The sequence below is a fragment of the Thalassophryne amazonica genome, chromosome 22 (genome assembly GCF_902500255.1).
Source record: "Thalassophryne amazonica chromosome 22, fThaAma1.1, whole genome shotgun sequence".
NCBI classification, from domain to species: Eukaryota; Metazoa; Chordata; class Actinopteri; order Batrachoidiformes; family Batrachoididae; genus Thalassophryne; species Thalassophryne amazonica.
In genome coordinates, this window is record NC_047124.1 from 30,974,207 (window position 1) to 30,986,996 (window position 12,790).

Consider the following 12,790-nt stretch of genomic DNA (forward strand, 5'->3'; position numbering starts at 1 on the left):
AACCTTCGGTGTGACTTTTAATCTGTCACCGTCTTTTGATTTACATATTAGGGAGGTCGCAAAATTGCAACGATTAGACCTATCCTCTCAATGGTGGATGCAGAAATTCTGATTCATGCCTTTGTGTCTTTCATAAATGACAACTGTAATGTTTTATTATCTGGATTGCCACATAAGACTATGAGATGACTACAGATGGTACAGAATACTGCTATCAGAGTTTTGATGAGAAGCAAGAGGTTCAATCACATCACACCCATTCTGGCTTCCCTTGGCTCACTGTGACTCAAAGAGCAGATTTCAAGGTTTTGTTCTTGATTTATAAGGCTCTAAATGGGTATGCACCCAACTATCTTGCTAAACTTGTAAAGCCTTATGTGCCTCCTCATACCCTGCAATCGCTGGATTTGGACTTGCTCTGTGTCCCAACGGTTAAAAAGAAGTCAGCAGGCTTTAGAGCCTTTTCCTGCCATGCTCCTACCTTGTGGAATAGCCTACCTGCCTGTTGGGATTCCAAAGGCAACTTCCATCGACACTCTTAAGACTAGTCGTAACACCTATTTATTTTCTATTGCCTATCATAGTTTTTAGCTTTTTTTTTATTTTGCTTATACAAAATTGTTTTAGGGTTTTAACTGTTTATACTTTGTGATATGGAGATTTAATGTTGTTCAGCACTTTCTATTATTACTACATCTTGCTTCAGAAAAATCACCGACTGCTATCATCAAAGCATCTCACACATTTTTTTTTTTACATACTGTGTACTCCGTGACTATGTTGGTGTGAGATTCCGTGTGGTCGCTTGTTTTCCTGGCTGAGCCGAGCACGTGAAGCAACTCCTCGACTCCATCCTGCAGCAGCCTGTCAATCAAGGCCTTCAACAAAGGTAGCTGAGAAAAAGGTTTGATTTTAAAGGTCACATTGTGGCAGGATTACAAATTCTACCTGAACTCGCATTTTGCATGGTTTGTCGCTCGCGGCTCACCCTTATGCCGTAGGCTTCAAACATTACTTCAATGTCCTGAGGGAGACAGAAAACATGTTGAAGAAAGACGAAATAATGCACAATGTGAAAATGCATCCCAGAGGAAGTAATGTGACCTGCGTTCACCTTCATTTCAACAGACTTTCCAGGGGATCCAGCATTGCCCTGCGCAAACAGGAAAATGAACAGGGGTGAAAAATCATTTAAATTTCCTCATGTGTGTATTATGTGGGATAACGCTGAGCAGCTTGTACCTTCTCTCCTTTCATGCCTCCCTCTCCTTTATCACCCTGCATGAAATCAATGAGTTACAGAGCCAGAATTGCCTTTTTTGCCCCCCCCCCAGCTGCAACATGAATCTCACTGCCATCTTACCTTCATTCCTGGCGAACCCTAAACACACAGAGACATGGGAGCAATGCGTTGGAACATGCATCTGAAATGCATGGCATCAAGCCCCGTGAGCGCCGCATCAACCGGCAGCTAATGGCACGAATCAAAGCGGCTCATGGCAAGCGCACGAATCAATGCGAATAATGAGTCAGACGCCAAGAAAGGCAAATAATTCCATGCAGCAGCTGAAATAATACACCGTTACGCATGAGCTGCAAGTGTGCGAATATCAAACTCACAGGAGCTCCCGGAGGCCCCATTGGGATCGGAAAAGCTTCTCGAATTCCGTCAATAGTGCCGCCCTGTGAAAAAATCCATACAAGTTTCAGTAAAGGTTAAAAGCACAATAAAACAACGGTCAGCCAATTCTGTAAAAACGGAATCAGAATCACCACAAGACAATAAAATGGGCAAAACTGTGGTTGCTAAGGTGCAAATATGAAAATATTGTTACTCTGAGTTTATGCACTATAAATCCCCTCGCCGTTCAATAAATCATTAAAAATACAGGTCGTTGTTTTACCTCTGACGTCACCAGCACTTTCATACCAGGCAAACCTGGAGGTCCTGGTTCCCCTTTGCTACCGTCTTTACCCTGTGAAGGTATAAAAACCAACTAAGCTACAACTTCTTCTTTCCCCACAAAGATAATTTCGCTTTTTTATTACTTACATTTTCACCAGTCGCTCCCTTATCTCCCTGGAACAAGAGAGTGAAGGAGCATGAATATAAAACACAGATTTATGCTGGTTTTTTTTTAAAACACAAGAATAATGTGACCTTTTTGCCATCATCCCCCCTTGGCCCCATTTCTCCCTGAGAAAAGAAAATTTTTTTTTAGTTTTGAGAATTTTACGAACAAACAGGAGCACTTTTTTTTTTTTTAAATACACCCACACCCATACTCTTATATGAGTGTTGAATGAAAATGCTCCTCACATCTCTTCCCTGTAGTCCCCTCTTCCCATCACACCAGGTCTTCCCTGTGGAGGGGGTGAAATAAAAACAGTACAGTCACTGAAGTTGGTTTTTACAACCCCAAATCAGAAAGAGCTGAGAAAGTATGAAAAGTGTGGGAAGAGGAAGACAGACCCAAGATTGTGTTTTGTGTGGACAACTTCATTCATTTATTAACATACAGTGGATCCAGAAGTATTCACAGCGCTGCACCTTTTTCCACATATATTATGTTACAGTCTAATTCCAAAACGGATGAAAATAAATTTTTTTCCTCAAAATTCTACACACAATACCCCATAATGATATTGTGAAAAAAATATTTTTTTAGATTTTTGCACATTTATTAAAAATAAAATAACTAAGAAATCACGTGTGCATATGTATTCACAGTCTTTGCCATAAAGCTCAAAATTGAGCACCGGTGTCTCCTGTTGCCACTTATCATCCTTGAGATGTATCTACACCTTAATTGGAGTCCACCTGGGGTAAATTCAGTTGACTGGACTTGATTTGGAAAAACACACCTGTCTACATATAAGGTCCCACAGTTGACAGTGCATGTCAGAGCACAAATCAAGCATGAAGTCAAAGGAATTGTCTGTAGACCTCCGAGACAGGATTGTGTCGAGGCACAAATCTGGGGAAGGGTACAGAAACATTTCTGCTTTGAAGGTCCCAATGAGCACAGTGGCCTCCATCATCCATAAATGGAAGAAGTTCAAATCAGCCAGACTCTTCCTAGATCTGGCCTCCTGTCAAACTGAGCAATTGGGGCCTTAGTCAGGGAGGTGACCAAGAACCCAATGATCACTCTGTCAGAGCTCCAGCATTCCTCTGTGGAAAGAGAAGAACCTTCCAGAAGGACAACCATCTCTGCAGCAATCCACCAATCAGGCCTGTATGTTAGAGTGGCCAGACAGAAGCCACTCTTTAGTAAAAGGCACATTGCAGCCCACCTGGAGTTTGCCAAAAGGCACCTTAAGTACTCTCAGACCATGAGACACAAAATTCTCTGGTCTGATGAGACAAAGATTGAACTCTTTGGTGTGAATACCAGGTATCATGTTTGGAGGAAACCAGGCACCATCCCTACAGTGAAGCATGGTGGTGGCAGCATCATGCTGTGGAGATGTTTTTCAGCAGCAGGAACTGGGAGACTAGTCAGGATTGAGGGAAAGATGAATGTGCCAATTCACAGAGACATCCTGGATGAAAACCTGCTCCAGAGCGCTCTTGACCTCAGACTGGGGCGACAGTTCATCTTTCAGCAGGACAATGACCCTAAACACACAGCCAAGATATCAAAGGAGTGGCTTCTGGGCAACTCTGTGAATGTCTTTGAGTGGCCCAGCCAGAGCCCAGACCTGAATCCGATTGAACATCTCTGGAGAGATCTAAAAATGGCTGTGTGCCAATGCTCCCCATCCAACCTGATGGAGCTTGAGAGGTGGTGCAAAGAGGAATGGGTAAAACTGCCCAAAGATAGGTGCACCAAGGTTGTGGCATCATATTCAAGAAGACTTGAGGCTGTAATTGCTGCCAAAGGTGCATCAACAAAGTATTGAGCAAAGGGTAAGAATATTTACGTACATGTGATTTCTTAGTTTTTTATTTTTAATGAATTTGCAAAAATAAAATTAAAAAAACCCTCCTTTTTTCATGTTGTCATTATGGGATGTTGTGAGTAACATTTTGAGGGGAAAAAATGAATTTATCGTCATCATGGGTGTTCAACTTAAGGTTGGCCCCTTGCCCTTTATGCACTGATTTTCCTCCAGAATCCTTGAAACGTTTAATGATATTACGTACTGTAGAGAGAGAAATATGCAAATCCATAATTGTTTTTGAGGAATATTATTTATAAACATTTCAATAATTTTCTCAGGCATTAGGTCCTTTGCCTATCTTTGCTCCTCAAAGGCTCAGTCATTCGTTGGCATTGCCTTTGTATCAAATCATGATTCTAATCACATGTTGACATCACCTGCTTGAAATAACACCATGATTATTCTTATTGTTATTATTATTAAATTTCATTGCATTATTAAATTTCCTCTGTCCCACCTTTTTTTTTTATTTTATGCATGCCTGAAATGTCAGAATGGATGTATTTTAGTAAATGAAATAAAGTTTCCTATTTTTTTCCCTTTTTTTTTTTTTGCATTTTCCATCCTATCTCAGCTTTGGGGTTGTAGATTGATCATTATGGTGTAAAAAGAAGAAGAAAGGATAATGTTAAGTAACAGAAACCCAGAAAGAATGACCAGATTGTGTTTCACTGTGATCAGGAATAATAATACTTACTGGAGTTCCTGGTAAACCAGGCATCCCAGCAATCCCAACCCTGCCCTGGTCTCCTTTTTCTCCCCTCTGTCCATAAATACAAAAACAAATGTTTAATTTATTCAGCAACACAGTATGGTGTAAAATTCAACTGTAAAGTTAAAAAAGTTCAAACACTCTAGAAACAGGTGTTTATACAACAGATTCTGTCTGAGGAATTTCATGAATCACACATTAGAATTTTACGGATGAGGTAAAATATCTGAAAATAAAGAAATGCACAACCAAACAGCTCAGGAGAAACATGTCTGAATCAATCTAAATTAAAGCTGCACCTGCTCTGAAATTGCTTTTGGCCTTAATAAATCATGTTTTTTGTGTAAACCTCAATTAAACACACACAGTTTTGTGCACTGGGTGGACATGTGCCACACTGCATATTCATGAAGGCAAACATGTTAAATGGACAATATGAACTATTTTGCACATTGGAAAGATGCAATCCTCAGTTCACATGTACTTTTTTGCAGGAGGCACAGTGATTAAATCAGGACCTTTATGTTCACTGCACATTTGCTGAGAAAAATACAGTATTTCAAAATTAGTGGTCATAAATACAAATCTAAAGAGATTATATTGAACAAAATATGTCTTACCATTAAGAATATTTCAGGTTTCATGTTAAGTATCTTTTCACAGCTCTCAAGCAGTGCATGTAGAAAATCATCCATTCAGAAAATATATGAATGAAACTATCACTGAGGCAATAAGCCACTCTGACTTCATTATACCTGCCCCAAACCACCCATGACGAAAACAACCACACAATCTGAACAAAAGTAAGTCCCTTCGGTTGTTCCCTTGTTTTCACTCGGGGTCGCCACAGCAAATCTGTGATGGATCTGCATGTTGATTTGGCACACGTTTTATGACGGATGCCCTTCCTGACGCAAGTCCAGATTGCATGGAGAAATGTGGCGGGGTGAGGTTTGAACCGGGAACCTTCCGCAGTGAAACCAAGTGCACTAACCACTTGGCCACCACCCCCTCCACACAATCGGAACAAATATGCATTCATCAAACAACGGGATACAAGAAAATTTTGCCTGGTGCGAACTCTGACCCAGGTGTGAACTGGGCCCAGGGCTAACCCTAACCCTCACCTTAACGCTAGCTTGTTTGAAAACACCACGAAGGGGGCGTGTTCGGTTTTCATTTGTCCTGCCCAGTTCACGCCCTTCTTGTCCCTGCTCCACCTCTTGACTCATTTATAGACTGGCCAGGGACTGTCAACATGGCAACATCCAGAGCTGCACCATGTGAACACCAAAACCACTCTTAAAAACAACCTGTGGGTGACATTACAGAGGGTTTGACCACTATATCTGGAGTCTATGATTACTTTGGGGTGGTTCAATTGAGACAGAAAACATGGATCATGGGTGGATGTCAGTGGCTATATGGCACTTTTGTCATGAACCAGGGCACAGGTGTCTCAGTATGAAGGAGCCCAGCAACTGAAAAGGGTGAATGGGATGCCCATATACCAACCGACTAAAGCAGATCGATGGTTACTATCAAGAGCTGGTTATGGACTGGTTGTCTACCTTGGGAAATGGACTACATTTCACTGCAGAAGCTCAATCCCCCCCCCACACACACACACACCAAGGTCATCCTACTACCATGCAAGGTACTCAACTGCACAATGGGAGCCAGTTGGCCCCAGTGATTTTATGGTCTGAAGGTGCCTTGACACTTGCACACATTTTGGCTCCGCATTTCCGCGCAATTCGTCATGACAGTGCCACCGACTGTGTTACAAGCTGGATGCTACGCCTTGTGGTGCTAGATGCTGCGTATACCAAATAATTATTTCATAGCGGATTAATCATTTTCTCTCAGAGTTTGGCTGATGAAAACTCCTCTAATCGCTTCTGGAATCACAGAAGACCGTTCCAGCTGCAGCTTCTCTCTCTCTCTCTCTCTCTCGCTTATTGAGGTGGAGACTTGAAGTGGAGAACGCATTTGGAACCGTCTAAAAGGTAATTTTTTGTAATGTTTATAATGTTTGTAATGACTTGGTAAAACAGTTGCATGTTCATTCCTTCTTATGAGTATCTGTAAAAGTATGTTTATGATAGATTTAACATCTCGTTATAATCGCTCAGATGACTCGCACTCTCAGTGTTTTTTAATTGTTTGCGCAAGGTTCACATGAAGTTCACATAATTAATGAGTGACAGAGATTTTGAACATTTAAAAATTTGCTTTGCGCACTTGCATGAAGTCGAGCACAGTTTACAATGGTTTACAAAGAGTTTACAATGGGTTTACTCTCCTGCATGGCAGATTGCATACCAGCGTGCGGATCAAATTCGTGCAAGTGTCAAGGCACCTTTACAGGGATTTGAATTAAGCCCTCTCTGGTCACAAGCCCACTGCTTTAAATATTAAACCGTCACCTTGTTGGTTTCTTGGTGGGTTCTCCAGGTCTTAGGTCGTTTCCACAGTGTGGCGGATGCAGTGACTCAGCACTGCCAGACCTGACCTGACCTTTCCCAACAAGATTTTTTTTTTTTATTTCCTCACAATTTATTCAGCCATCGATTATTCTGTCTGTCACAAGAACTGAATCTTAGACTGAGAGTATTTAATGACATCAGAGCTTTATCTTTACTTTTGGTGCAGAATTTAATTGGACTTTGCTCAAAGTCAAATTGAACTTTTGGAATGATTGTTAACAGTTTCTGAGGGATCACCAGCTGATTACTAATTACAGTAAATAATAGGTTTTTCATCTGAAGGAAACACTTTTACATGTTTTACATGATAACTGCATGTTCTTTGCACTAAGGGCCCGCATAACGAGTGCTAAATTACTTACGTAGGCTTTCCAAACCTTTGTGCACTGGGCTGGCGAATGTTTTATGAGTGGTTTACTAAGAGTAACTTATTGACAGCAGGTGGTAAAGTGTTGTAGGCAGCAGTAATTAAAGGATCTTCAAATGCGCGGCCCCATGTTTGAGTTAGATGCTTGTAGCTTTTCAGCAGCAGGATACCCTCACAACGGCCGACCAGAATAATATCAAACAGGTTTGATTTTCATTGGACCATATGATCGGCAATCAGGAGGTGGTCCTGAGATGTTAAACGCAGCTTGTTACTCCGTGTACACTACATGATGCAGGACGCGTGATTAACCTGAAACTCGGTCCAAAAAATTCCTGCATGAAAAATCATCTCGCACAGCGTAAAGCACGTTTCACAACATCATAAAACATGCGCACATTCTCTCCACATGCAAAACATTTTGCGATGACACTTCCAGGGCTCCATAAAAATGCCTGTTTTTACAAATTAAAAAAATGGAATATTTTACAAAAGCACATTTATCTGTAAACACCAACACACGACACACGTCACATTAACGTGTTGGTTTACATAATGAATGACTGAACCAATCAGTGTTTAGCAGAGGCACTTTTACCCAGAATCCTTTGCAATCTGCCTGTGTTTGTTACAAAACCTCAGAATTAGTGCATTATTCAACATTAAAAGATATATGCTATATTTTAACTTTGTACAAATGACAGAATTGACATTAATGGAGTTATTCTATCAGTATTAATGTTATTTATAAATCAAAACCATAAGTCAGCATGACTTTATTTTTCAAGACCTCCGCCTGACCGGAGCGTTCTGATTGATAGAGAGTTGGCTTTATGGCTGCTCTCTGAGTGCCTCTGTGCTGGGAGCTCTGTAGTAAACAAGCGCTTCTAGCAGGGACAGAATGTTCAAAGACGAAAGTGTGGTCTCATTGTTTGAGTCTGTTGTTACTTTTAATACTATTGTGGCATTAAAACTTATATTCATTTTATTAGTAGTTGTAAATGTACCAGAGACAATATTGGAATTTATCTGTTACCGGTTATCTGTAACTTCCAATACATTTTTGGGTGGTTTATTGTTTTATCTTTATCGAAGGTAACTTTTCAGTTATCTGATTATCTGTTATCGAAGTTAATTTTTTTGGTTATCTGTGCCCACCACTGGATAAATGTCACATTTAATTTTATTTAGGCAGTGGATGTCATGTTTCATTAAAAAATAAGATAAGGTGTTATAAATTAATGTTTAATCGTGGTGTTTTCTGTGTTCAAGAAGATTATTGAGTGAAAATAAAGAAATGCATTCCCAAACAGCTCATGGGAAATGACTCCATCAAATATGTATGTGTCTGAATTGATCACACAACCGTGGGTAACTTAGCACCCAGGTTTCAAAAGTTCAAAAGTACAGAGACCTCACCTACAGTGTATGCATGTTCAACACCCACAAGTTTGTGCATTCGGGTGGATGCAGCCCACATTGCTAATTCATGAAGGCAAATGTCTTAAATGGACAATACACACTATTTGAAGGATGCAATCCTCAGTACGTACTGTCAGCATGCACATTTTGTGAGGGAGCTATGGTTGCACACATTTTTATAGTTGCAAACCTTTAATAAACTAAGCCTTTTTTTAAAACTGCATGTACAGTATAGATTATTACCATAGAAATGGCATTGTTGCACTCACCAGACCAGGCTCTCCTTTTGGTCCCTGCTCACCCTGCAGATATTACAAAACATTTTTTTCAATTACTTCCCAGTTCACTGTATTTTACTTCATACATCTGTGCAAAATGCATAACCTTTTGTCCCGGTTTTCCTGGCAAACCATCAAGTCCATCTTTTGCAGACCTGGCCTACAGAAGAGAGCAATTCATGTGTTAAAGTATGCAGGTTTAGAGGACAATCAGTACACTGAACTGGTATGTGTGCATACCAAAGGTGGACCAGGTAATCCAGGTTTTCCTTCCGGACCCTACGGAGAAAGCAAAAACTTTAAGACACTAGGATCATTTGTTGACTGAATTTTTCAGCTCATTCTGAATTTGCAGTACATAAGTACACTGTTTGACAAAACTGATAGCGCACTTACTCTTGGCCCAGGAAGACCGGTTTCTCCTCTTAAACCAGGCTGACCAGGCTCTCCTGGTTCACCCTGAAGAACATAGAGAAAAAACCAACAACAGAACTGAGAACGTTTTGTCCCTCACAAAAGAGATAGCACTCAAAACAATAAAGCATGAACCGTGTTACTTTTCATGTTACCTTAATCACTCTTGCCAATACGTTGTTATCGGAAACAAACTGTTGGGACAAAAATCATAAAAAGCACAGGGTAAATCGCTTGGGAGAGTGTAATTTTCTCTTTTGTTCATTGAGAGATTCATAACAATGAGTGTCCGTGTCAAACAGAGCTGAACTGATTAAAAGCTGTCAAAATTGATAATAAAGGCTTGTTTACTTGTGCTCCTAAAGGTGCAGGTTTTCCCTTTGTGGCAGCAAAATTGAAACAGGGGTGTAAAAAGGAAAAAACACACACACAGACACACAATTAACCCCCACAGTTAAAATCTGAAATGTCACACTGCTAAACACATTCGATATTTACAATACAAAAGAAAACAGCAGGTGCACTGGTGGGTGACAAACTTAATTAGTGAATATATCAAAACAGAAATCAAAGCAGGAGAGCTGGTCATGCAGATGTAGCATGGCGAGCGATGCAGAAGAAATTATAAAGATTTTTTTCATCAGTGAGAGGAACAGAGAATACAAACATACTGGCTCTCCCTTTTCGCCTTTCTTTCCATTAGTTCCCTGAAAGGAAAGCAAGCATTAAAGGGTTACACCTTAAATTTAAGGGTGACTTTATCTACACACAGTTACAAAAAATGCAGACTACTATATTTTCTAGAATATAAGTTGATTTAAATGTGAAAAAACACACTGCATTATTTTCTATGGTCACAAGATGACACAATCTATATCTGCAACAAGCTGCTTCTGTATACTGAAGGAAGTACTGTACGTAATTCACATGTGGCGCAGACGTTGATGATAATGCATGATTAAGCTGGTTGCCAACCACTATAAAACAAGAAAAGAAAATCTGAATGAGAGCAATGTTCTGTGCCTGAGAGAGTGAGTAAATTTAAGAAATCATGTCCTCAAACTGAAAGATCAGGTTCTGGAATAAAACGAGGGAACATAACTTTCATACTACTCAGCACAACGGTTGTATGGACTGTGTGAGGCAACAAGAAGAGCAATGCCAGGTCATCAAGCCAACACTAAGGTAAGGCTATTTTACAACTGTTTTACAAAAAGTTTAATTACTTTGCACGCTTACCTCACCAATGATTTTCTGTTCAATGACCAAAAGAAGCAGTTTACTTGAGTTTTCTGCCATATATAATACCATTACTTAGCTTGCGAGTTTCTGCTCACTAATTGTTTGTATTATAAATGATGTGTATATTTTACAAAGGTTGCATATTTACGTCATCTATGATAACCTGGCCAGTAGCCAAAATAAGCTATTTATTCAAGTTTTTTGATTTATACAATAACACTAATCAGCTCATTACCTTCTGCCCATTAACTCGGTCTTTGTTTTATAAATAAATAACGTGCCAATTAAATAAATTTTGCTTCTTGATGCAGGTTTCAAAAATAAATGCAACTTATAGACCAGTGCAACACATATATGTTTTCTCTATCCACGATGCTTTGTTTCCTCCTCAAAATTCGAGCAGTTTTTCCTTACCACTGTGCCTCAGGGGGTTTGGTAAGGTTAGACATTACCCTTGTGAAGCACCTTTGAACAAGTTATGTTGTGATTTGGCACTATATGAAAAAATTATTTTAATTGAATTAAACAGATTTTTTTTGGACAGTTGTGGCTAATACTCTGGTGCAATGTCAAGTATGGAAAATATACTAAGTGAAACAGACTGTTGAAGTTATTTTTATTCTTTCGGCTACTCCCATTAGGGGTCACCATGGCAGGTCAACCGTTTCTATCTCACCCTATCCTCTGCATCTTCACCCAGCAGTAGCCCAATTCTCGTCGGCACCCTGTTGGGCAACGACACTGGCAGCAGTCATTGTTAACCCAGACCTCGACTGATCAGGCATGGAATTTCGATTTCTGGCCGGGATATTTTTTGTGGCTTTTTTATGTCGGAAGCCTTTCCTGACGCAACCCTACTCCTTTATCCGGGTACTCCAGTTATTAACTGTGCAATAAACTTTGAGGAAATGTAAATAACTTACAGGCAGGCCGGGTATTCCACTGTCTCCTTTGTCTCCTGTGTCCCCTGGTCGCCCTGGTAACCCCAATGGACCCTAAGACACATACGTGTAGAGTGGAGTTTGTAAAATTTGAGGTAATGAGGTGATTGGAGTCTTACTCCTCTTATATATGAAAATTATCCATCCTTTAATTCAATTTCTAAACCCACTGACTCCAGTTAAGAATCACAGAGCCTATCCCAGTAATTACTGGGTAAGAGGTAGGGTACACAATGGACAGGCCACCAGTCTGTCACAGGGCCGGTACATATAGTTGGACAAACTCATTCACACATTCAATCACTCATACCTATAGTCAATTTAGAGTCATTAGCCCAGCTAAGCTGCATATCTTTGTGAGTGGGAGGAAGTCAGAGCATCGGGGTGGGGGGGGCAAACATGGGAAGAACATGCCAACTCAATACAGAAAGGACCATGTTGGATTCAAACCTGTGACCTTCTTTTTATGAGGCAACAGAGCAAAACCCACTGCTCGTAATGAAAATTAGCAAACAAATTATTGTAAAATCACAAGTAAAGACAAAAAAACTGAAACAATTAATTAAAGTAATAATGTTGGTTTAGTCAATGTTAATGAGCCAATTTGTCCAAATATTTGACTAGTTGGGCCTGTGAGTCTGTGCACATATAGTTCTGATGGCAGCCTAGATTTTGCAAACGGACAATCTTGCATGTATCTGTGTAGGCTCTCAGTTGTCCAGGTGGTTTCCATTGTAGAGAAGCTTGAATCTAACTACAGAGGATCTACAGACAGCACAAAATCCCAGTTTACTTTAAACCGGTTAACACCTTGAGGCAGAAATTAGTTCACCCTAAGGACAAGATCCCTAGTTACAAACAGAGCAATGTAGTGTATTCTATCAGATGTCAAGAAAACTGTAACGAACACTACATAGGTGAGACTAAGCAACCTTTACACAAAAGGCTATACCAGCACCGCAGAGAGGGCGCCAGTG

General features: G+C 40.2%; 1 protein-coding gene across 1 annotated transcript in view; it reads right to left on the reverse strand.

Moving 5' to 3' along the window:
* Window positions 1-1,241: 1,241 nt before the first annotated feature.
* The window catches only part of LOC117504315 (collagen alpha-2(IX) chain-like), a 49,550-nt gene continuing 38,001 nt past the window's right edge, over window positions 1,242-12,790 (reverse strand). The window contains exons 27-41 of the mRNA XM_034163753.1: window positions 11,796-11,867; window positions 10,302-10,337; window positions 9,982-10,008; window positions 9,786-9,824; window positions 9,613-9,675; window positions 9,457-9,495; window positions 9,323-9,376; window positions 9,208-9,240; window positions 4,646-4,711; window positions 2,321-2,364; window positions 2,162-2,197; window positions 2,054-2,080; window positions 1,905-1,976; window positions 1,621-1,683; window positions 1,242-1,278 (exon numbers count right to left, since the gene is read on the reverse strand). Coding sequence (XP_034019644.1) covers window positions 1,925-1,976; window positions 2,054-2,080; window positions 2,162-2,197; window positions 2,321-2,364; window positions 4,646-4,711; window positions 9,208-9,240; window positions 9,323-9,376; window positions 9,457-9,495; window positions 9,613-9,675; window positions 9,786-9,824; window positions 9,982-10,008; window positions 10,302-10,337; window positions 11,796-11,867 — 588 coding nt within the window. The 3' untranslated portion in view covers window positions 1,242-1,278; window positions 1,621-1,683; window positions 1,905-1,924. The remainder of the gene's footprint in view (window positions 1,279-1,620; window positions 1,684-1,904; window positions 1,977-2,053; window positions 2,081-2,161; window positions 2,198-2,320; window positions 2,365-4,645; window positions 4,712-9,207; window positions 9,241-9,322; window positions 9,377-9,456; window positions 9,496-9,612; window positions 9,676-9,785; window positions 9,825-9,981; window positions 10,009-10,301; window positions 10,338-11,795; window positions 11,868-12,790) is intronic.